At 40.5% G+C, this 26712-nt stretch overlaps 1 protein-coding gene across 1 annotated transcript in view; it reads right to left on the bottom strand.

The window, feature by feature from the left end:
• Nucleotides 1-26712, bottom strand: part of RBX1 (ring-box 1) — a 70796-nt gene that overhangs the window by 4009 nt on the left and 40075 nt on the right. Inside the window, exons 2-3 of the mRNA XM_068104671.2 lie at nt 10458-10536; nt 6616-6686 (exon numbers count right to left, since the gene is read on the bottom strand). Coding sequence (XP_067960772.1) covers nt 6616-6686; nt 10458-10536 — 150 coding nt within the window. The remainder of the gene's footprint in view (nt 1-6615; nt 6687-10457; nt 10537-26712) is intronic.

Genomic DNA, 26712 nt, shown 5'->3' with positions numbered 1-26712 from the left:
ATCGGCAGACGGCGGGAAGCTACGAGGCTCTGGTTGGTGGCGCGCCAAAACTGACGTTACATGCCAAGTTTCCGACCAATCAATTTCCCGACCCGGATCTCAGTCAACGGAGCATCTTCTCTTCTGGATTTGGTTATGACAAACTTCCCTGAAAATGTCTGCTGCTCTTCTTCTGCTCCAATCGGCTCATCTGATCATGTGCTTGTCAAAGTGGACATCTCTCTGACCATTCTCAGAGAGCCTCCTCAGCGTCGACGAGTCTGGCATTTCACTCAGGCCAACTGGCACAGTCTTCAAGCAGCCATCAATCATCTGGACTGGTCTCCCATCTCTACCGCCTCTGACATCAACTCATCCTGGGAATTCTTTCAAAGTAAATTGCTCTCTCTCATGCACAGATTTATCCCATCTCGTCTTCAGTTGTCATACCCTTCCTCCCGTCCATGGTACACGGAATCTTGTGGTGAGGCTGTTGCCCTGAAACAACTTGCTTTCGTCTCCTGGAAAGCAAATCAAACGGAAGGAAATCTCATTTCCTTTCACAAAGCCCGAAACAAGTGTGTGTCCACCCTCAGGAGAGCCAGGAAACAATATCTCACCGTTCTCAAGACCGAACTCTCTTATCTGTCTCCCTCTTCCAAATCCTGGTGGCGTCTGGTCAAATCTGTTTCTGGTGTTTGTTCCCCCTCCATCCCCTCCCTCACCTCAAACGGCTTAACGGCTGACTCTGCACGTGAAAAAGCTGAATGCCTCAACTCTGTGTTTGCCTCTAAATCTTGTGTCCCAAACCCATCCCTCTCTGTACCCACCGTACCCAGTCGTACCCAGCTGCTCCTGGACTCTGTGTCCTTTCCTCCTGACAAGGTGGAAAAGTTTCTGTCAACCCTCGACTCTGATTCTGCAACTGGTCCTGACGGCATCAGCCCACGGGTCCTAAAATCATGTTCTTCTGCTCTTTCACTCCCTCTTTCTGTTCTCTTCACCCTCTCTTTTGCTCAAGGTCATCTGCCATCTGCTTGGAAATCAGCCAACATCACCGCTTTGCACAAAAAAGGTGCAAAAACAGATCCCAGCAACTACAGACCAATCAGCCTTCTCCCAATTATCAGCAAAGTCATGGAATCCATCATTGCTTCAGATATGAAATCTTTCCTCTTCTCCAATGGCTTGATCTCTGATCATCAATTTGGTTTCAGACCTGGTCACTCTACTCTGGACATGCTGCTTCTGCTTTCTCAACAATGGATGGAGGTCCTCAACGCCAAACAGGAAATTAGAGCTGTCTCCCTTGACATTTCACGTGCCTTCGATACGGTCTGGCACCCTGCTCTGCTCACCAAACTGTCCTCCTTTGGTATCCATGGAAATCTCCACGCATGGCTGGCGGACTTCCTCTCTGGTCGTAGTCAACGTGTGGCCCTGAATGGGTTTCTCTCATCTCCTCTTCCTGTTCAGGCTGGAGTTCCCCAAGGTAGTGTTCTGGGCCCTGTGCTTTTTCTGGTCTTCATCAATGATCTCTCTGACTCTCTTGAAAATCCTCTCTATCTCTTTGCTGACGACTCTACTCTCTGTCGCTCCATTCCTCATCCCTCAGATCGGCAGTCTGCAGCCTCCTCACTCTCTGCAGACCTGGACAAAATCACAGACTGGGCAAACAAATGGAACATGTCTTTCAATCCTGATAAATCTCACACTCTTACGATGTCTCTCCGAAAAGACCGACTGGAAAACCCTCCCATCCACTTTCTGAACAATCCTCTCCAAGAAGTTCTGTCACTCAAGCTTTTGGGTCTCACTATTTGCCATGATCTTTCCTGGGAAAACCACATTTCAAATCTGGCCTCCAAAGCCAGTCGCCGACTGGGCATCCTCCGTCGTGCGAAGTCCTTCCTTGGCACACCTGAGCTCCTCACCACATACAAGGCTTTCATCCGCAGCTCTATGGAATACTGCTCTCCCCTCTGGTCTGGTGCTCCTGCCTCACACCTAGCCCGTCTGCACGCTGTTGAAACCAAAGCGTTCAGAATCATTGGAATCTCCCGCGATGAAGCTAACTCCAAGGGCCTTTCACTCACTCACCGCAGGCAGGTTGGTGGTCTTTCCGTCTTCTACCGACTCCTCTCTGGCCTTGCCCCCCCAGCCCTCTCTGGGCTCTGTCCCCCAAATATTCCTACAGGTCGCACAAGATCTGCCTGCAACCCTCTTATGGTTAAACTGCCAAAATCAAGACTTTCTGCTCACCTTCACTCCTTCATTCCTCTTTTCTCCCGCCTCTGGAACAAACTCCCTCACTCTCTTCAATCCCACTGCACCCTCCAGGTCTTTAAAACAGCTGTTCACCACCATCTCTTATCCTCCCCCATCCAAAACCTTGATCTTTTCTACCCCCGCTAATTTCGGTCCCCTTGTGTTTTATACCTCTCCCCCCCGCCCTCCCCCTCCCACGCCTCCTGCCCCCAAGCCCTCTCCCTCCCACACTTCTCTCTGCTCTCAAATGTTGTGGTTGTGTGCTTCCCCTTCTCTCCCCATCTTGTCTTCCGCTCCCTCTTTTTGTGTGTTTTGTTTGTCTGGTTGATTTGTTTGTGAAATAAATGTTCGCTCTTTCACGAGCCTCGATTCAGTATACAAAACAAAACAAAACAAAACAAAAAAAAAAAAAAAAAAAAAAGTTACAAAAGGACTCGCTGGCGGGATTCTGGACGCTTCGCTCTGGGGGATTGAGTCGTGCTGACGGTTCGTGCTTGGTATTGCGTCGTGCTGAGACTTGGCGCTTGGTATTGAGTTGTGCTGGCCCTTCGCTTGTCGTTGTTCGTCCTTGGCTCTTCGTCTTGAGAGGTCCTGGAGGTCGTGGGTTCGCCATCTTCTCGGTGCTTTTGGTGCTGTGAGCGAACGGACCTCATGGGCGGTCAACGAGGACCCTGGAGTGGGGCATTGGCTCGGGGCCGAGCAGAGCTTGGGCGAAGCGGACGCAGAGCTTCCTCGCGCCGGAGCTTGGAGCCGCGTTGGACGGTGGACAAGACTGCAGACAGATAAGCTCGCACCCACGAACCATTACACGACGAACAGTTATTTTTGTAATTCATTTTCCTTTGTCTTGTCTCTGAGGTGAGGTGTGCGGGATCCTGATTTAGGACATTTTATTACCGGCGCGTATTTTCCTGTCCCGCTATCTCTTGTAAAATAAACCCTTGTATTATTTTCCCTTTCCATTCAAAGTCTTGTGTTCGTTGAGTTAATTCCCCTGCAGGATCGGAGCTGCGGTTGGATCGCCATAGGTAAGCGCTTCCGCCTCTTCCTCTTCACTTCTTCCTCCCACGGTTTATAGCCGAATCCGAGTTGGTCGTCGCCTCAATTAAAGCCGTTCGGTCATTCGCGAGCCCTGGTATTAACCGGAGGGTATTCGCACGACAATAACAAAAGGGTTTATGAAGAGAAATGCCAATAACAAGAAAATGTGTCGGTAAAACAAAATTCCTATGGGATCCTTCACACCAGACTTATAACACGGACAAATGGGGAATACAATAACTGGAAAATAATGGTGTGTGGTTTAATTGTGCACTTAGCTCAATCGGCTGTCCTGGCACCTCGTCAAGACCCATCTCAGGCCCCCGTTCCTGCGTGGCAAGAAGGCCGCAGTCCGCTTGTCCACACGCCGCCTCTCCCGTCAACTGCAGCTCTCAATCCCAGACATCAGACAAACAGGGGGGGACGAGGAGACGATGCCGGCACACAACCGCTTGCACCAGAATGAAGACAAGGGGGGAGAATCGTCAGCGCTCAAGCGTCTCTTTCCACATCCAGCACGAGAAGCAGAAGAGGAAGAAAAAGGCCAAAGAGAGAGAAAATGCCGGTGAGCGCGTTCTTTTAACAGCCGTCTCGTAACGTCATCGGCGCTTCTCCACCAATCCCCGCAGGCCACCACTACCTCATTCAGTTCTCCACCTATCAGCGTGCAGTCCGCCTTCGACGTCATCGGTGGTACCTTGCCAATCATCGAGTCGCTTCTTGCTCGCCCTTTTCTCTACCAGTCAGCGGGTAGCTTCTTGCTCCGGCCCTTTCTGTTGGCCAACTCCCGCCCAATCACTGTCCTTCTGGGCGTGGCTCTCCGCCTGTGGTGTCCTGTGTCCTCCACCAAGTCGGGGTTGTTAGTGGTAGTGCTTGATGCCTGGCTTCCAGTTGGTTTTATTGTTATTTATTGTATTGTGCTTTTAATGGGCACTTCCTGCACTCATGTCTATTGCGGTGCCATAAGGGACAACGGATAAATCACCAAGGGTAAGATTTACAAGGGATAATTTATCCTTATTCCCTAAGCTAGTTAACATGCCCCACCCCCTCATGACGGGGACAGATATGCAACTTATCCGACATCAGGGCTAAACAGGACCTCTACTTATTACATGGTGGTGGTTCTTCTTCTTTTTAACGACAGTCGGAGCATGTTACCTACACAACTCTACCTGATCTAAAGTATCTCGACCCCACCGACATAATATAATAACAAATTACAAAAACTAATATAATAATACCGATAATAATACCAAATAACTATTACAATACAAATACCTTTGAAATTCATGGAAAAAGTACATTGAGGTCTACGATGTCCATGTTCAAAAAGTGACACATATACGAGTTACTGCCATTAACTCCAGAAAATTATAAAAAATACAATTTAAATCAGATAATAATAATGATAATCGTTTACGTCGTTCAACATAAGTAAATAAACACATGCGTGCACGCACACACAGGTATATGACCCGTTCGGCTCGGCACCGCAGTGCCTCCAGTTCGAGAATATAAACCCACATTCAGTAAACAACAAGCGTTACGCCTAGGTCCCCCGTCGGGGAAGTGATGTGAGTTGACAAAGTGGAACACGCAGAAAACATGCTATGATATGATATTTCGCTCACAAGGGTCAGACATACATGGAGGCGGCCATCTTGGATTTTGACGTGGCGACCCAATTTTCAATAGCGTTCTTCCTTATGCCGAGATACACCCACACACCAGAAGGTACTTCGCTTATTTTTCAAGATATTTCGCTCACAAGGTTCAGACATATATATGGTGGCGGCCATCCTGGATTTTGACGTGGCGACCCACTTTACAATAGCGGTCTTCCTTATGCCGAGATGCACCCACACACCAAATTAGAAGTTGGTACTTCGCTTATCTTTCAAGATATTCTTCTCACAAGATTCAGACATACATGGCGGCGGCCATCTTGGATTTTGATGTGGCGACCCAATTTTAAACAGCGTTTTTCCGTGTGCCTAGATACACCCACACACCAGATTAGAAGTTGGTACTTCGCTTATTTTTCGAGATATTCGTCTCACAAGGTTCGGACATACATGGCGGCGGCCATCTTGGATTTTGACATGGCGACCCAATTTTCAATAGCGTTCTTCCTTATGGCGAGATACACCAACACACCAAATTAGAAGTTGGTACTTCACTTATTTTTCAAGATATTCATCTCACAAGGTTCGGACATACATCGCGGTGGCCATCTTGGATTTTGACGTGGCGACCCAATAGATACACCCACACACCAGATTAGACGTTGGTACTTCGCTTATTTTTCAAGATATGGAGGTTACAAGGTTCAGACATACATGGCATCAGACATACATGGCGGCGGCCATCTTGGATTTTGACATGGCGACCCAATTTTAAACAGCGTTCTTGCTTGTGCCTAGATACACCCACACACCAGATTAGAAGTTGGTACTTCGCTTATTTTTCAAGATATTTCGCTCACAAGGTTCAGACATATATATGGTGGCGGCCATCTTGGATTTTGACGTGGCTACCCAATTTTCAATCGCGTTCTTCCTAATGCCGAGATACACCCACACACCAAATTAGAAGTTGGTACTTTGCTTATTTTTCAAGATATTCATCTCACAAGTTTCAGACATAAATGGCGGCGGCCATCTTGGCTTTTGACGTGGCGGCCTGATTTTAAACAGCCTTCTTCCTTGTGCCGAGATACACCCACACACCAGATTAGACGTCGGTACTTCGCTTATTTTTCGAGATATTTCGCTCACAAGTTTCAGACATATATATGGTGGCGGCCATCTTGGACTTTGACGTGGCGACCCAATTTTCAATAGCGTTCGTCCTTATGCCGAGATACACCCACACACCAAATTAGAAGTTGGTACTTCGCTTATTTTTCAAGATATTCATCTCACAAGGTTCAGACATACATGGCGGCGGCCATCTTGGATTTTGACGTGGCGACCCAATTTTCAATAGCTTTCTTCCTTATGGCGAGATACACCCACACACCAAATTAGAAGTTGGTACTTCGCTTATTTTTCAAGATATGCAGGTTACAAGGTTCAGACATACATGGCATCAGACATACATGGCGGCGGCCATCTTGGATTTTGACGTGGGTTGCACCCACACACCAAATTGGAATGCGGTCCTTCGCTTACGCACGCACGCACGCCCGCACGCACGGACGGACGGACACACGGACGGAGGGGAAAGCCATAGTCCCCCTTTCGCTCCGCTGAGCGACGGGGGACAATTAAAGGTGTGCACAAACCCACACTGCATATAAAAAAGGGAAGATCAAAAACTGACATTGCAAACTCCCCAGGCCACGGTGCACTCTTCTGAGGTTGCTGATGCTTGGTTCGCCTGGCATTCGATGCCTGCAATGAAATAGAGTAAGAGACGTCAGGTAGCACCACCAGATCAATTCAACATTGGATGCCATTGTAAGGAGTCAATTATTTTATTCTCATACCTATTGTAAGAAGGACAAGCAGAAACGTTCAAATAGTACAGCATTTTTTACCCTCGCCAAAGGAGAGGGTATTGCATTCGAGTCCATTTGTCTGTCTCTGTCTGTCTGTCTGTCTATTTGTTTGTCCGCACGGAATAAATATGATTTTCTCTGCAACCGTTGATCTGATTGACAGGAAATTTTCACCATATTTTCGCCACCTCCTGTAGAATTTTTTAAATGACAATTATGACGTCATAGGTCACGAGGTATGGGCACCACCTTGGAAAAACTGAAAAACATTGCACCTCTATATTTCCGAAAGTGCTGGGTAGAAAAAATTGAGCCATAGCTCATTGTAAAGAACTCCCCATGAGGAATAACATATGTTAATGATGATGTCATAGGTGCGTCCATTATGACGTCATAATTCGACAAGTACAAAACTTCATCAGATCAAGATGAAATTTCTTGAGTGCAACTATGGATAAATTGGTGGAGAAAAAATAATAATGACGTCATCAGTCACGTGGTTCGGCCACCATATTCGTTTTAACAAAAAAAAAAGCCTTAAAACCACTAAAAACATGTCCTGGCGAGGGTCTGCAATACGACTGCTCTTTCTTGTTATGTTTGTGGAGGCTTGGTGGGGCTATTGGCCTCCTCCTTTGTTGAAATTCCCTGCAAGGGAACTCGTATTTTTCGGTATAAAAGAGAGAGTCCATTTGTTTGTTCCTAATACGTTTCCAAACCCGTGGGCTAATTTCACCCAAATTTGCTGTACTGCATAATTTTCACACATGGAAGGTAAACCTCCAAATAAAACTATCAATTATTCAAATTGATGTAAAATCAACAAATAACGGCATCGTCAGGATACAGTGTCATCTTCTGGCCGAACATGCATGTGCAGTCCAAGCTCCGCCCCTCTCCCGGCCAACGTAGTGACAAACCACCATTGGATGATCACGAGTCAGTTCAAATAAAACACCAATTCGGCCTAGGCCGTTTATTCCTGCTACATGAAACACCCTGCAACCCATGCCTGCAGAAAACAGACTTTTTGGAATGCCGGCCACATTTTAAATCCAATCATCATGTAACTTTGGACCACTGACTTCCTCCGCTCTCAAAACCAACATGTGGCTCTCAACCGAACCTTTCCTTCTCCTCCCCTTATCAAGGCTGAAGTACCCAAAGGTTATTGTCAAGGTCAAGGTTCTTGTCCCCCATCTTATTCCTAATCTTCATAAATGATCTCACTGACTCTGGAAAATCCTCTATTTGTCTTCGCTGATGACTCCACCTTCTGCCGTGACATCCCCCATCCTTCTGACAGACAGGCATCAACCTCTTACTTCTCCTCAGACCTTGACAAAATCACAATCTGATCAAGCACTTGGAATATGTCTTTCGATCCTGATAAATCTCACGCACTCACAATCTCTCTCGGAACGGACGGTACCACCAACCCTCCCATCTACTTTCCCAACAACCCTCTCAAAGAGGTTCAGTCATTAAAACTCTTGGACCTCACTCAGCCATGATCTCTCTTTGGCAAGCCACATTTCAAAGTAGGACTCCAAAGCCAAACCGATATACCTCCACCCACATTATGTCTTTACTTCCTCAAACTTTGACCTAGAACCTGAAGACCATTGTCCTCAATATCTACCCTTTACATATGTATCATGGTACACGTGCTTAATTTAGCTCAAATCCTTACCTCGATAACTTTTTTTACCCAATATGACCTCTGACCTTTGACGTCGTTGATGCAAACATCGAATCAGTTCATCTTTACATCCTAATATATTGTTGTGGATCCCGGGTTCGTCGATGTACTAAGGGGGGTTTATGCCCTGCTCCCCCTCAAACTCAGGGTCCACTGAGGCCGCCGTCCTCCGATCGCCAATTTCCCAGTCACGCTTCAAAGAGTTTACTGGTCAATATTCCCAAATACCTTCACGACACGTGACCGGAGAAACCGGGGATCGAACCCTCGCTTTCACACACCTTATTCAATTGCGTGCCGAGCGGATTTGCACGGTGTGGAAAGCGGCGTTACCTCACGAGATTTATGGACCTGAATCTACCTAAATTCGGTCTCGGATGATGCTAGGCCAATGGAGAAAAGACGTATCCGAACAGGTTGGAAAGTAACCAAATGTACAGCCTTATATTTTGAAGGCACAGAGAATAGACAAAAGATACAGCTTATCAATTCTTACCTCATCATAAACCCCACTGGCGCCTTCACATTCTGACACACTCACTCAGGGAATAACACTCTGGTTAAGGGCGTACCGATGTACGTGCTGCGATTGCCTCGCAATTGCCACGTGGTCTGGCGTGCGCAGTTCGCAGTTCAATACCCGATCCGGACGTGCAGCCTGGATGAGGTAAGGTCCGAAGGACGAACCGCCGCCTCGAAGTTGGCACGGACAAACTTCAGCACAGGTAGATGAACTTCAGCGCAAGTAGATGAACTTCAGCGCAGGTTGACCTAGATTCAGCGCAGGTGGGACGAGCTTCAGCTTCAAGGTGAGTCACAGGAGAAACCAACGCTTGCAGGTCAGCCTGATCAGAGCGAGAGATCGGTGAAGAAGCGATGGGTGTCAACGAAGAACACAAAGGCCAAACACGTGTCGTGGGAGGAACGAAAAAACAAGCGAGGTCTCGTCATGGGCATGGCGAAAAAGGCAAGAGCTCAGGTGTGTCCTCGACGAAGTCCCAAAAAGCAAGAGAATGATAATGCACTGGACTGGGGTTTATCAGACCCGCCCACGCCCTTCAAAATGTTCCACAGCCTCCCATTGGCTGAGATTTGTCGTATGCTGGTCTTCAATCCTTCCTCTTTCTCGGAAGGTTTTAGTCCTCCTTCCTCCTTTCATTCAGGGCTCCGTCTTTGGCCACGCCTTCCTGCACATCTAAATGGCTTCCCTTAACCAACAAAGGTTTGAAGATCCTGCCTAACTCAACGCATATTTGGTCTTTATTACTACACAATGGGAAAGGGCTAATCTTTACATTCAATATGACATAACTAACTACTGCAGGCTACATGTTGTCGTGCAATTTAACTATAGAGGGTTTGCCTTTATGGCACAACCGCAAAAATATACTTGTATCAAGTTTGGTCAAAATCACATCGCTTGTTCGCAAGTTAGCGCAGTAACTGAATTTTTACCAAATGGGACCTCCACCCTTTGACCCCATAACCTAATCAGTTCACCTTAACATCATTATACATACTTGTACCAAGTTTGGCTTAGATCCCTTCAGCCATTATTAAGTTATCGCAGCAACAAAAAATCTATCACGGAAGAACGGACTGCCGGATGGACAACCTGAAAACAAGATGCCTCCAGTGACTTCGTCAGCGGAGGCACAGAAAAAAAAAGGTGAAAAGGTGAGGGCGGAAAAAAAATAAAAGTGTGCGCCTCGGCCGACATTGCATAACATGGTCATTTCAAGGATGGCTGCAGACGCCTATTACTTGTACTAAAGACAAAGTAACCCCATATTGATTGGGGTGACCCAATTGGGTGAGGAATTATTCGTGAACGGGGTAAAAGTAACAAGACGTAGGCAATGGGAAATATTTGATGGAGAAATAGAATGGACAAGGAGAAAAACAGTCTGGTTCATTTGCAAAATCCAAGTAAAATAGCAAGGAGAGAAAGGCAATACGCACAGAGATCCATGATGTGGTTGCGACAAATGGCGCAGTTGTCCACAACGATGTCCCAGGCCCACAGAGCCACAGCATTCCACTTAAGGGAGTGAGACAACAAGGAAGTGAATGAGCAAATGCAGAACCCACTCCATATTCGTCTCCTTTGCAGCAATTCTGTCACTTTGATGTTATTTAGTGAAAGTGAAATATTGAAATATGGTAGCTGCATGTTCCATTTTTAAAACCAGCAGATACAGCCATCAAGAAAGGGTGATGGGATGGTTTGTGATTTGATAGGACAGAAAGGCCATACATACCTGTGCCCAGTTTGACTTTGATCCCTTCAGAAGTTCTTAAGTTATCGCAATAACGAAATAATTTTAATTTAATATGACCTCTGACCTTTGACCTCTTGACCCTAAAATCAAATCAGTTCATCATAATACATCCTTGTACCAACTTTGGTCAAAATCCCATCACTTGTTCACAAGTTATCCCGGTAACAGGATTTTTACCTAACATGACCTCTGACCTTTCACTTTGTGACCCCATATCTAATCAGTTCATCTTTACATCCGTATACATACTTTTACCAAGTTTGACTTGGATACTTTCAGCCGTTCTCAAATTATTGCGGTAATGAAAACTTATCACGGACAGGAGGACAACCCAAAAACATAATGCCTCCGGCGACTTCGTCGATCGGTGGAGGCATAAAAAAAGGGTCACATTCGGGTCGTGGGGTTAAAAAAAAAAGTGATGTTGGGATAGCAGGGTAAAATAAGGTGACGTTAGCATTGTAGGGTAAAAAGAAAAGTGTGACGTTAGTGTTGTCACCTTTCTTTAAAATCCCACATTAGGGTTGCAGGGTACAAAACAAGAGGTGACATTAGGGTTGCAGGGTACAAAAAAGGTGACATTAGGGTTGCAGGGTACAAAAAAAAACTAGAGCTTCCAGGGAAGCAGAACTCAACTCAACTGACTGCACAACTTGAAAGTAGGTCAGTTATCTGTACTAGATTTGACTTAAGATAGCAACCTACCTTGTGTGGTAAGAGTCTCACACACCAAGTTTGATCAAAATCCATAAATATTTGTGGACGTTAAAGTCTTAACGTCGTTTCGGAGCTGAAAACAATATGGCGGCCTATGGCGGCAATTTTGTGACGGATCGGGTTGGAATGCAATAGCAACCTACCGTGTGTGGTAAGGGTTAAACATTCTAAGTTTGATCAAAATCTCTTAATATTTGTGGACGCTAGAGTGTCAACGTCATTTTCATGACCAAAAACAAAATGGTCGCCTAAGTCCGCCATTTTTCAACGGATCGGGCTGAAATGTAATACCAACCTGGTCCTTGGGGTAAGGACGCTGCTTGTCAAGTTTGATCAGAATCGGTTGATATTTGTGGACGCTGGAGTGTTAACGTCGAAAAGTTAACAGACGACAGACGACAGACAAACGACGGACGCCAGAGGGTTCAGTATGTGATGAACTCAACTGGACGGTAGTCCAGTTGAGTTAAAAAGGTGAGGGTCGCAGTGTTATAAATGAGGTTAGCGTCATGGTTGCAATTGAGGTTAGGGGTGCTGGGTAAAAAATGTGATGTAAAGGTCATGGGGGTGGGAGATTGGTGGAGTGTGATGTTAGGGTCATGGGGTAAAAAAAGAAAAAAAAAGGTGATGTTAGGGTCGTGGCGTTTAAAAAAAAAAAAGTGACGTTAGGGGCACAGGGTAATAAAAAAGGTGACGTTAGCGTCACGGGCTTAAAAAAAAACGTGAATTTAGGGTTGTGGGGTGAAAAAAAAAAAGAAGGTGATGTTAGGGTAGCGGGGCTAAAAAACAAGACCTAAAGTCTAACAGTTCCTAAAATATTATAAATATTATACCGTATTATAAAATATTAAAATATAGCCGGGCTTGTAAAATATTGTTACGGTTTTTAGAACCTTCACTTTGTAAAATAATAAGCCTTGTAAATAATTCCCTGTAAATATCCCCATCTTCCAAACGTCAAAGGTCGCACCCTAGTTAGGCCATATTGCAACACGTAGGACACCATAGGAACCTTCTTCAGTTATTTCATTAGTATGTGTTTCAGTCAAGGCTCTGTTTCCAATAGTTTGACTCTGCGTTGCATTAATCAAATAACCTAGGCCCCTTTTCAAATCCCCTTCATTTTGCGGCGTAGCCTCCCTCCAAATTGGATTGCGCGTCTCTGCCAGCCGCAGCGCTGGCTCCAAACGCCATTAACCACGCGGTCAAGCTGGAGAAAAATGGGGAGGAGTTGTCGGAGCGAGGCGTGGCCCCATCAACGTGTCACGAAGGGAGGAGCCGGTGAACCCTCGCGACCAATCAGGGCCGGCGTGTTCACCGGTAGGCGGACCTAAAAAGCATGCGGCTTGATACGCGAGCGCGTGATAAAAGCGCTCATGTGGGACTACTTCGAGAGAGAGAGACAGGGAGAGACGGTGAGAGAGTCGAACAGAGAGCCAAAGAGGAACCAGAGAACGAGACCAGCCACGAAGGTGAGTGAGAGAGTCGGTCCGATCGCGCCGACAATACCGCGGTAATATTAACCGCACTGCCTGCCGGGTTTTGCCGCAGAAACAAAGCGTGGACCGGAGTGGAGCGTGAACCTGGAGCCGGACCTCAACGCCTGAACCATCTGCCCGGACCTTCCACCCCTGCCATCTGAGTAGTGTAATAATGTTGCTTCTGGGACACCTCCGTTTAACATGGGAAATCCCTATCTAATGTCATTTACCCCCTTGTCTTTTTCAAAAATCATAAACACCTCTATTTCTCCCACCCTCATCTTTATGAACCTTTTGTCTGTAGTACCTATCCTTAATGTTGTTCATTAGACCACTCAAACACTACAAATATTTGTTTTCTCTTATAGACCTATCATCCTTCTTCTACATATCATCTGGCAGATTAATCTTTGACCCACTCAAACATTGACCCATTCACTTCCATATTAATTCTTTCCCTCCCTCATTGCCCCTAAACACCTATATTTCTCTCACCCTGTTCTTTACGAACCTTCTAACCTTTTGACATGTTATCCTTATTCATTAGACCACTTAAACACCTGTGATCCTTCTGACCTCATGGACCTTTTAACCTTTTACTCTTAATATCATCTGGTGAATATAACCCACTCAAACAACGACCCTACAAATATTTGTTTATGCGTGGGAAATAATTTAATTCTCCTACAACTCTCTTCACCATCTAATATATTAACAAAAAATATGTTTGAGTTTGGTTCTTTATTAAGATATTTTAACTGAGCTAAGATAAAATGGTAAACCTCCCTCAATGTTCTTGTTTGAGCGCCTCCAGTGCCACATACCATTTTTTGGTAAGCTCCGCCCACTTTTTGGTAAACCACGCCCATTTTTTACTAAGCTCCGCCCACTTTTTGTTAAGCCACGCCCCACTTTTTACTAAGCCCCGCCCAATTTTGCTAAGCTCCTCCCACTTTTGCTAAGTCCCACCCACTTTATAAACTCTTCAGCATTGTATCATTTCCAGGTAATACATTACATCATTTTCAGGGAATTTCCATCACATCATTTCCAGTTAAGACACGCCCAGGGAATTTCCACAGGAAGACACACCCAGTCCTTATAAAAGGCACCGACCACACAGGCTTTTTCAAACACGCTTTCTGCTTCACTTGAGAATGGACTACTATGCCGAAATGGAATGGGATAACTTTGCTATTCCATGGAGTCCTACTACCTGTGTAGAACTCAACCTTCAGATTGATGAACTGGACTCGAACCTCTTATCAATGGAGGTAAGTTTGTTTATTTATTTATTTATTTATTTAATTTTTTTTTTTTTTTTTTTTTTTTTTTTTTTTTTAAGATGAGACTCGTGTAAGAGTTAACAAAGTTTATTTTAATATTCATAGAGCTTGATTTATACAAATAAAAAATATTGTATTAAATTAATACACTGTTATTTTCTTTCACAGGAAATTGTATCTGAGATACGAAATGAAAATTCTGCTTTTAACACAACTTGGGATGAAGTTATTTTTTTGTTTGAAGACATTTTGAACAACCAAGACCCCCAGAACGAGTTCTACCTTGATGACCCAGCCAAAGAGTTATACCTTGGAGATCCACAAAATCCTGAAAAAGAGTTTTACCATGATGATACTTGTTGTGATGAATTATCAAAACAAAACCCACTGAACAAGTTCTACCTTGATGAGCCAGAATACAAGTCATACATTGGAGACCCACAAATTTCTGAAAATTGGGAAAGGAGAGTTCTCCCTGATGGTCCGCAGTTATACTATGTGAGACACATCATAGAAACCCTAAAAAATTGGGCAAGGAGAGTTCTCCCTGATGGTCCGCAGTTATACTATGTGAGACACATCATAGAAACCCTAAAAAATTGGGCAAGGAGAGTTCTCCCTGATGGTCCGCAGTTATACTATGTGAGACACATCATAGAAACCCTAAAAAATTGGGCAAGGAGAGTTCTCCCTGATGGTCCGCAGTTATACTATGTGAGACACATCATAGAAACCCTAAAAAATTGTGAAATGGGAATTCTCCCTGATGGTCCGCAGTTATACTATGTGAGACACATCATAGAAACCCTAAAAAATTGGGAAAGGGAAGTTTTCCCTGATGGTCCGCAGTTATACTATGTGAGACTTATCACGGAAACCCCCAATATTTCTGAAAATTGTGGTTTTACCTTGGGGACTTGGAAAGATGGTTATATTTTTGGAGACTCGGAATGGGGGTTTTGTTTTGATGACTCGGAATGTGATACCTATCTTGGAGGCTCAACAGGAATGTGGTTATACCTTGGGAACTTGGAAAGTTGGTTTTATTTTGGAGACTCTACCTGTGGGGTTCCTCTTGGAGACTCTTTGGATTCTAAAGCAATGAACAATGTTCTTTATTTAATGACGCTTGATTTAAGCAATATCAAGAAAGTTCGAGGAAGAAAATGCTGGAAAATTCTTTCTTCCCATTTCTACTTCTTCAAACTTAAAAGCCTTGAAAGACAGAATTGGAGGAAGCGGAAAAAAAAAAAAAGAAATACGTATTTAAAAAAGAAGAAAAGAAAGATTATGTTAGGGTTTGGGTGGGATTTTGAATGTGAGGGTTAGGGATGGGGTTGGGTTAGGGTTGGGATTTTGAATGTGAGGGTTAGGGTTGGGGTTGGGTTAGGGATGGGGTTGGGTTAGGGATGGGGTTGGGTTAGGGATGGGTTGGGTTAGGGTTGGGATTTTGAATGTGAGGGTTAGGGTTGGGGTTGGGTTAGGGATGGGATTGGGTTAGGGTTGGGATTTTGAATGTGAGGGTTAGGGATGGGTTGGGTTAGGGATGGGGTTGGGTTAGGGATGGGGTTGGGTTAGGGTTGGGGTTGGGTTAGGGATGGGGTTGGGTTAGGGATGGGGTTGGGTTAGGGATGGGGTTGGGTTAGGGATGGGGTTGGGTTAGGGATGGGGTTGGGTTAGGGATGGGTTGGGTTAGGGATGGGTTTGGGTTAGGGATGGGGTTGGGTTAGGGCTTGGGTTGGGTTAGGGTTTGTATATTATTATGACTCACTCGCACATACACACACACACAAAAGTTAAGCCCCAACTAAAAAGTTGTGGGATTCTGTGTTTGGGGTTCACAGATTTTTTTTTTTTTTTTTTTTTTTTTTTTTTTTTTGTATACAAGATCGAGGCTCGTGAAAGAGCGAACATTAATCACACAGAAAGACAAACAGACACATAAAACAAATAACATCGGGAGCGGTAGACAAGATGGGGAGAGAGGGGGAAGGACACAAACACAACATTTGAGAGCAGGGACCGAGAGACATGGAGACATCGAGAGATCTGTGGGAGGGAGAGGGCTTTGGGGGGGAGGCATGTGAAGGGGGGGAGGCATGTGAAGGGGTGGAGGCATGTGAAGGGGGGGAGGCATGTGAAGGGGGGGGGGGGGGTGGGAGAGGTATAAACATATGGACACTGCCAGGATTTCCAGGAAATAAGTTGGAATTTCAAACAAGGTGGATCTGGGGTGAATTAGTGGGGGTAGAAAAGATCAAGGTTATGGATGGGGGAAGATAAGAGATGGTGGTGAACAGCTGTTTTAAAGACCTGGAGGGAGGAGAGGGATTGAAGGGAGTGTGGGAGTTTGTTCCACAGGCGGGAGAAAAGAGGAATGAAAGAGTGAAGGTGAGCAGAGAGCCGAGATTTCGGCAGTTTAACCATCAGAGGGTTGCTGGCAGATCTTGTGCGACCTGTAGGAATATTTGGGGGACAGAGCACAGAGAGAGCTGGGGGAGCAAGGCCGGAGAGGAGTCGGTAGAAGACAGAAAGACCACCTACCTGCCTGCGGTGAGTGAGTGAAAGGCCCTCAGAGATAGCTTCATCGCGGGAGATTCCAATGATTTTGAAAGCTTTGGATTCAACAGCGTGAAGCCGAGCCAGGTGTGAGGCAGGAGCACCAGCCCATAGGGGAGAACAGTATTCCATTGAGCTGCGGATGAAAGCCTTGTAAGTGGTGAGGAGCTCAGGTGTGCCGAGGAAGGACTTCGCACGACGGAGGATGCCCAGTCGGCGACTGGCTTTGGAGGCCAGCTTGGAAATGTGGTTTTCCCAAGAAAGATCATGGCAGATAGTGAGACCCAAAAGCTTGAGTGACAGAACTTCTTGGAGAGGATTGTTGAGAAAGTAGATGGGAGGGTTGTCCAGTCGATCTTTTCGGAGAGACATAGTAAGAGAGTGAGATTTGGCAGGATTGAAAGACATGTTTAAAAACGTATCCCCATTATACACACACAAAAGTTAAGCCCCAACTAAAAAGTTGTGGGATTCTGTGTTTGGGGTTCACAGATTTAAAAACGTATCCCCATTATACACACACAAAAGTTAAGCCCCAACTAAAAAGTTGTGGGATTCTGTGTTTGGGGTTCACAGATTTAAAAACGTATCCCCATTATACACACACAAAAGTTAAGCCCCAACTAAAAAGTTGTGGGATTCTGTGTTTGGGGTTCACAGATTTAAAAACGTATCCCCATTATACACACACAAAAGTTAAGCCCCAACTAAAAAGTTGTGGGATTCTGTGTTTGGGGTTCACAGATTTAAAAACGTATCCCCATTACATTTTATTTATTTATTTATTATTTTCAAGGGTATTATCTGCTTACTTGTGTTTTTTGTAATTCTTGTGAGTAAAATGAACCCAAGATTTCTTCTCCATTTAAATCATATAATTTGTAGGTCCAAGGGACTGTATCCATTACATCAATGATTTTAAATAATTCACGAGTCCATTTTTGTGTATAACCTTTCTCAAAATGACTTTTCCATTTGTATATTCTTACAATATCACCAACTTTAAACTTGGGCTTTCTCAAATTAATCTCCTTTTCATATTCTAATTTTGTAAATGTTTCTGATGGTTTTGATTGTGTTGATGAATGAACTGTATTATTGTAATTATCTACAATATCCTGAATTAAATACACCCATTTTTGAGAACCGAGTTGTGTGAATTTTTTATATAATTTCTCTTTTAAAGTACGATTAAAACGCTCAATAACAACTGCCTTTCCTTCATTAAAGGTGCTGTATAATTTAATACCCTTCCCCTTAAGAAATTTCATGAATATTTTGTTATAGAACTCTGTTCCCTCATCAGTCCATAACTTCTTTGGTTTCCTTTTATCCCGATCAAATATTAGCTTAAAGGCTAACATTAAAGTATCACCCCTTTTATTTTTTAAAGGGACAACCCAGGCAAATCTACTCCTCAAATCAATAACGGTTAAAGCATACCTGTATCCCCTGTCATTATTCAATTCAATTAAATCAGCGGACCATATGTGGTCAGTGTATTTAGAATAAACCTTCCTTCTTTTAAACTTTGTGATTATAGGTTTGTGTAATTCTTCAGCCAAAAGCTCCTCAGTCTTGATGACATCATTAGAGCCTAATAGTTTTTTGAGGAATAACCAAGACCAAGTTTCAATTTAGCATTTATCAAATTTCTCACAATAAACCTATCAACTTTCTCTCTCAACGTTGGATTTTGTATCAAAGACAAATTATACAACATTTCGCTGTCGGCTTTATGTTTTTCAGTCAACGTAGTGGTTTTCCCATAAGCAATATCATGCTTCATACACACTTCGTCAACCCTATTTGTAGGTTTAGACCAAGGTTTAGGATTGTCAGCCTCATCTAATCTTTTATCCAAGTTTGTTCCTGGACCACAGAAAGAATACCCTGGAAGGTGTAATTCCCCTGGAATTCCAGTTGTTGTAAATTTACTTCCTGACAGAAACTTTTGTATGTCTCCTCCTCTTTTAGGAGAGATGAATTGGCACTTTTTAGAGCCACATACTTGACATATTCCTTTTTGATAAACTCTATTATTTTTAGCTTTAACATAAGAGATATTTTTAGATTTAGTTTTCTTTTTACATTTGAGACAATAACTCATATTTATTTATCAGAAAAATTCCGACAGAGTATCAAAACCTTTTTGGTTTTCAACATATACATTTCAATCTTTATTTTTAAAACATAAAGAATCCTAAGGAATGCCTTCACTCTCTCCTCCATTTATTTACAAATAAAAACTAACTAAAGTCAATGACACCAACATCATCAATCACATAATCTTTTCCTTCTTCTTCTTCTTCTTCTTCACCACTTTCTCGTTTAAATCTCCTCCCTGAAATTGAAGACATTGACGTTCTTATTTTTGAAACCATTATCTTCATAAGAGTTGTTAATTCTTTAATTTCCTCTTCGGTGCGTTGAGATTGATTTATTTGCTTTAATACACTCAATCTTTTATGAATCTCAATGATTTCCATCTTTTTATATTTTTCCTCCCTCTCTCTTTGCTCCCTCTCCTCCTCCTCCATTTTCTCCCTCTCCTCCTTCTCCTTTTTCTCCCTTTTCTCCCTTTCCTCCTTCTCCCTTTTCTCCCTTTCCTCCTTCTCATTTTTCTCCCTCTCCTCCTTCTCCTCCTTTTTCTCCCTCTCCTCCTTCTCCCTTTCCTCCTTCTCCTTTTTCTCTCTTTCCTCCTTCTCTTCTTCAACTCCTTCCTCATCCCTTGCTACCCTTGAGTTTGAACCCCAAAGAATATTATACATATACTCATCTGGATTTTGAGATATTCTTGTATCTATAATTATTTTTCTCATAATAGGATACCAATAAGATTTGTTGACGATTTCTAAAAGAGTTTTATATTTCATAACTTTGAGAAGTTCATTTTTATTTAATATTTTAAACAAGTCTCTATTTGTGGGTTTAACAATATCAGTATAAGGCCAGTTTTTAATGACAAAATTCCCATGTATATGCTCCAAATCATAAGGTATGTAATACCGAGCACCCTTTTCTTGTAGGTATCCTTGAATACAAAAATTATAATTCTCTTGTAGTCTTCTTCCTGCCATTTATGTATCAGAAATATATGTGAGATTAATATTATGACAGGTAATACCACCCCATCTTCCCACTACCAAATCGGTTTGTATTCCTCGGCTTTCTATCCTTATCTCATTACCTTCCTTCTTTGTCATGCGAATCATCGCTATACTATCATATATTTTTCTTTTCTTAAAATCACGTATTTGTTGTTTACTAATTGTACTTCCACATAAATCCTTATCCTCACCAAGTGGATAATATTCTTCTTTACGAGACTGATTTAAATCATGTAGGTCTTCTATGTTTATTGAAAAAGACCAATTATACCCTAAATCAGGCATATCATACCCCCATTTATTAATTCGCATATTAACTAAATGTCCTTCTTTATAAAATTCAATTGTAAGCAGGTAGTTAAATTCAATGAGGAAAGGTGTATGGTCAGTATAACCAGGTGTTGTGGTTGTAAATTTTACTTCTTTCACAAAACGTGCTGTTTTCTTTAAAAATATATATTGTGATAAATCACTTAATCTAATTAAGTCATTCGCATCTGTAGGGTTTGGATAATTGATTAATTTATAAGTATTCTTCATATTAATATTTTTACTTACACTATATTTTTGTCGTTCAGCCTGTGCCTTTGTATAATAATTTGATAAATCAATATCCTGAGAGGATTTTCCAAAGATAGAACCATCTTTTCCAACATAAGTCATTTATATTAGATTAAAAATGATATCATAAAAATTTTCATTATTGTTGAGTTGAAATAATACATATAAACATAATTGACCACAACATTTAGAATTAATTTCTTGAACTTGAAATGTTTGATAAACACCATTCTGTAAGAATTGTATTACTTCAACAGGTGGTGGCATACCATAACTATCAAAATAATATTTATCCTGACTATTATGAATACAAACCCAATGAGAACCATTCTGTGTGTCTAAATTCATAATAATATTCTTTGTATTCTTATTTATATGTATTAATTCATCTCTCATACAGATTACCACATTATCAATTTTTAGTGTTTTACAATACTTGGCTAGTTCTATATTTGACGTTGTATTCTTTCCAAATTGTTTAAACCATTTATCCATTTATTTATGAGAAAGATACAATCCATTACCCCGTTTAGTTAGTTTAACACCCGCTTGAGCGATAGAGGAAAGCATATCACCAACCAACAATCTAGCTTTATCAGGTAGACTTTCAAGTTTTTGAGCAAAATCTACAATTACACCACTTCCACTAATTTGTTTCTCCAACTCCTTGTTATGTCTTTCCAATTCTTTTTGAGCTTTTAGTTGTGCCTTCCTTTCGTTAGCAGTTTTTACCGCTGCTGAAATACCACCAGTCAATGCTCCCGCCGCACTTAAACCAGCAAATAAAGGAATTAGAAACGGGAGAAATCCTCCTCTTGACTCGTCTATTGAATATTTCTTTAACATAGGTTTCGTCATTTTAATTTTAAGTGATCCAACATCATTTAGTGTTTTTACTTGTGTGTGTGTGAGTAAAACATCAATTCTTACAGCTCCTTTTCTTTGAATTGTATTAACATTAATAATACAAGGCTTTTGATTTTGAATACAAGATGTTAATTTATTAAGATTGATTTGATTAACATATACCCCTACCATTTATTTATGAGAAAAAACCTATGTGATATTAATCATAACACCATTATCTGTATTAATCTGTAATTCTGTTTCCTCCAAAAGCAAACAATAAGCATCAACTTCTTCATTCTCCCCTCTTTCAATGTATAGAGAAGTATCCACTCGATTAGACTTTATAGTTTCCTTTTGAGAACTCAGGTCAATTGCATTGATTGTATATAAACCTTTAAATGCAACCATATCCAAAATAGGATCATTATTACCATTACTTTCACACACTTTTTGGTAGGACTTGTAGGCTTCCGCATAATCATTTTTTTCCCAATCAATTTCCAATCTATCTCGCGGATAAAATGTGCCATCAAGAGAAACCCGAAGTTGTTTCACCTTAGCATTATCACTCAGCGCATTATTCTTATTAGTACCCTCCTCTCCATCTGGTTTTTAAAAAATGAGCCATAGGTATCGTGGCTTTCCTTCAAGAACACCCAAATTCCAAGTGTAGGTAGTGTGTTCCAGTTTAACGTGTTGACATCTTCTTTTAAGGTATGATACATTTAGCGGTTTCTTTGAGTTAAGTCTTCTATTTAACATCTCCTCCGTTTTAAGATTAGGAGTATATTCATTGATATACCAACACAAATCATTAATAACAAATTTATTATTGTCGCCAAAAGCATTTTCAGCCCCAAAAAGCAATCTATTTACATTATCATTCCTTTGTAGTTGAAATCTAATTTTAAGACCATACAAAACTTTATCATAATCACAAAATCCAAATATACCTTTAAGAGGTACTGCTACGGTAAAACTATTCTCAGCTTTTGCGTCATCATTATACATTGACTTCCTTTGACTATAACCAGGGTCTGTGTTTGTTCCCGTTGACATATCAGGAATAAAGCCTTCAACAGCTCCCTTACCCATTCTATCACCAAACGAATATAGTGTAAATTTCATCATTTCAGATGTAGCAGAGACATAATCAACCGCTTCAACCTCTTGTGTTCCAATATACAGGCGAACACTGTCAAACATTTTCCAGAAGAAATCATTTACGAGTGTAGCATTAGTATTATTCGCAGCCTTAGTGAATTTAAATTTACACAGCAAGAAACTATCAGCTATATTCAAGTAAGTTTGTTGATTATTTATTTCAAAACTTTTTGTTCTGTTTGAATTCCAGTCGGTTCCTGTAATAGCATTTACCTTAAAATAGTCTTCCTTTTTAGTAGAGTTTGAAATGATAATCGTATCATCCAAATCATAGATACTATCAATCGCTTCCATACTTGTATTTATATAGTATTAAAATTGTTGAAACCCTGACCCAAGTATTTTAATGATTTTTTGTCGTTCTTGTGAAGATAGTTGAGTTTTACCTTTTTTAATTTCTTTGATTGCTTGTAATTTATGGGACTCCTTTTGAGCATCTTTTATACTCTTTACAACACCTGCTACATTTCCCATGAGAGAAGCAGTTGAACCAATTAGGTCTTTATGTTTAAGAATGGTTGAACCAATACCCATTAGAGTATCAATTATCCCATCTCCTTTATTTCGAAATTGATGACCCACACCCCGTTGTCTCTTAGGTTTATAGTATCCTTTACCCACATACCTTGTATAGTCTGGTGAAAGGAACATGCCCTCCCCTGTAATTATTTTATATTTTCCCAACTCGTGTTTTCTTACAATAACCATTATTTATTTATTGAAAAACTTCACGTAGGTGAATTCTGATGGATATAATTTCATCATTAAAGGATATCATACGATTATCTTGGTCGGTTATCCTAAAATTTACTCTGTATATGGTTTTTCCTGACACAGGTAAATAGACAAGATTTTTTGGTTCCATATTAAATTTATAACCAATCGGGGTTGAGTATGCACTGAATGAAAATATTGTATTTGTTCTTATTCCATCGTTATAAGCACCATCAATCAAATCACAATGAATTAATACTGAATTTATACCGGAGGATATTTGGATAACATTATCACTGTAAAACGTCCCGTTATTTTCAATCTTTTTTGAAGAGAAACCCAATAGCTCTCTGAACGAATTTTCAATCGTGAAATCAACTTTATAATTATTTTTCAGTTTAATAGTTGATTTTGAAGTGTGTGTTTGAATATCTATTACAATATTTTTTGGTTCATCACCTTTTTCTTTCATAAGGCGAGAGACTTCTGAAGATATTTGAGAAATCTCGTAAGCTCCAGGTGAAACAGTTATAGTTTTGTAGGCAGTGCCTGGATTATAACTAAACTTGTTGTTTTTCTCTGTGATATTAAAAAGGGTATTGTAAGTTTCCATTGACAACAAAGATGCCTCATATGAGGTAAGGGGGTCAAGTTGTAGTGGGTAAGGGAATGAAGCTGTGTAATCGCTCGTTGTGAAATTAAAACTAAGAATTGTGCTTCTCATCTTATTTAATATCTAATAAAATATCTTTGTATTGACATTTATTAATTATTTTCATGTTCATCAACTGATCTAAAATGGCTGAGGATTCATTAAAACAATTGTTGTTTCCAGCCTTCTTACTACCTAATAACAATAATAGCCTATTAACTAATTGTGATGGGTCATTTGGAAGAAAACTAACACCCGAACCAAGCTTACTTAAAGCATCAATAATATGTTTCTCCTTCTCATTCTTCTTACTTTTACCAGCAACAGAAACTCCATAATCAAGTGTATTTAACAACTCAATATATACCCTATCTTCCTCTCTTTCCATATCAAGTGGTTCCTCAAAATATTTTGAACCGCTGAATCCGGGGTTTGTTAGAAGAAACATTAATCTTGGAGTTAATTTAACATTTGGTTGAGTAGAACTCAAGAACATCAATTCATCATTAAATATCAATACCTTTTCTTCCACAAGATGAAACACTGCTGGTTCTTCTGTTGGAATGAGACCTGCTCTGGTTTTTGAACCCGCAGAATATTCATTGTTTTGAAGAGCTTCCACAACATAATTAGGGGGTTGATTTACCTGCTCAAGTTTCCGAAATAATCCCTCGTCATCATATTCTAATTCACCAAGTTCTTGTTTTGTTATCTGACTAAAATCTTTGAGCATTTGAAGTTTTTTCGGAGTAAATTCTACCGTGGGAACTGTAGGGTGTTGAGTTTTCAAAAGTGGTTTAAAGAATTTCTCTTGTTTTCTTTCAAAGGCTTCTTTACCAGTTAGTTTCTGTCTCCGTTTCTTCTTTATCTCTTCCTGTTGTTTAACAACTTTTGAAACTAATTGTTGATGTTCCTTAAACTTTCTTTCTCTTTCTTCAGTATTCATTTTCTGTATTTATTTATTGAAAAATATCATTTAGTATCTCATCTTGTTTCACAACAATATATTTATATTTTCCAATCGTGTGTTTCATATAATTTTCAAATTCTTTTTTACTACATAACGTAGAGCAATTATCTCTCCAAAAATTATTTACATCTATTGAATTTAACTTAAATAAAATAAAAGTATTGGCATTGTTTCTTATTGAGCGTCGAGGGAGTTGAAAATATGATTGACTAAGATATATACAATTACAAGAAGAATGTCTCCCTCTTGTATAGTAGCTATCCATTACTGTTTGGTTTCTCTCATTAACACAATCATCAAAGATGACAAGGTTCTTTTTTGATTTATCTAAATCTTGAGGTGAAGGTATATCATCCGTATTATCACTGAGAATACAAGTTATGGGTTTCGATTTTGATTTCTGTGTATCACAAAATAATTGTATTATATCATCAATATTATAATCATTTAGTTTGTTTTGAAGTTTAAATAAACCGATAATGTCTTCCTTTTTAAGACCCGCATTAAAACCCTGTGAGAGTAGTTGATACTCGGGTTGAAAACTTGACTTTGTAAAAATTATTAAATTATCATAATCTAAAAAATTAGAACCAAGGAGCATCTTTAAAAGTAAACAGGTTTTTCCACATCCGCTTGAACCAACTATTAGACATCTCAATGAATTTGGAATGTTTTTATGGTTATTAAATTTTATCTTATTTTCCCAAACGGGTAAAAAATCATTCATTTATATATTTGGAAAACAAGTTATCCAACTTTTTTTGAGCTATTTGAGAAACTCTATATTTTATCCTGAGTTCGGGTTTAATTTCAAAATAATCCATTATTTTATTTATATAGTATCTTGTATTAACATTTCCATTAAAATTATTTTGAATAATAAATATCATTAAACCCTTATACATTTCCTCAATACAATTAGTCTCTTCCCTTGAAAGAAATGGTGTATTATCATCACAATACTTAACATTCATCTCTCTTATTAATCTTGTAAAGTAATTCATTTTTGGTTCTAATTTAAAAGAGTTATATATTTTTTTATATTTCTTATTATCATTAATTAAAATTAAATCACAGAAAATACATTGTTTATATGAATCCTCATCATTAAGCCCCACTCTATCACAAGCCGGACAATTCTCTAATTTATCATATGGAGAGTCTGGAAATTCTAAATATCCTTCAGAACTTATCATATTTATGTGGTAAATTTTTACTTAAACTAAACGCAAGTTTATTCATTAATAAATACAATGTTTCAAAGCACAAAAGACAAATTTCAATCAATCTCTACTTCGGTGGAAGATATAGAAAAATATGTCAAAGATGTTAAATTGAACAAAGATAAATATGGAAATTTTTGGGTAAAACCAGTTATGGAAAATAACATGAGCCCCTCTATTTCATTTAAAGGAAGAGCTCTAACTATACCTGGAAAGACATCCATTAAAGTAAATCTAACAAAAGTTTCTCCTCTACTCCTGGCAATTTATTCAAAGCTTGAAAAAGTGATTGACCACGATACTTTGAAAAAGAATGATAAGACCATTAATAATTCTAGAGGAGACATTTGTATTTTCTTTAATAATCCAAAGGGTGTAGATCTAAGTAAAATGAATGATGTTTAATATTTCTGGTGAAATGTCATTTCGTTCTATGATAGTTAGAGATTATTTAAAGATAACTTTTGATATAAAAATTGTAGAGATTGAATCTGTTAATGAAAGAAAGTATATAGATATTGATGGGAATATTTTTCTTGCTAATTAAATATGAGTCAATACAGCAGTGAAGATTTTACTATTTCATTGAACTCAGACGATAGTGATGATAGTATTTCATTGAACTTGGACGATGGTGATGATAGTATTT

Source organism: Myxine glutinosa, chromosome 5, assembly GCF_964187855.1.
Source record: "Myxine glutinosa chromosome 5, kmMyxGlut1.1, whole genome shotgun sequence".
Classification (NCBI taxonomy): Eukaryota; Metazoa; Chordata; class Myxini; order Myxiniformes; family Myxinidae; genus Myxine; species Myxine glutinosa.
The sequence above is the reverse complement of the archived record's forward strand: the minus strand, read 5'-3'. Positions and strand labels throughout refer to the sequence as shown.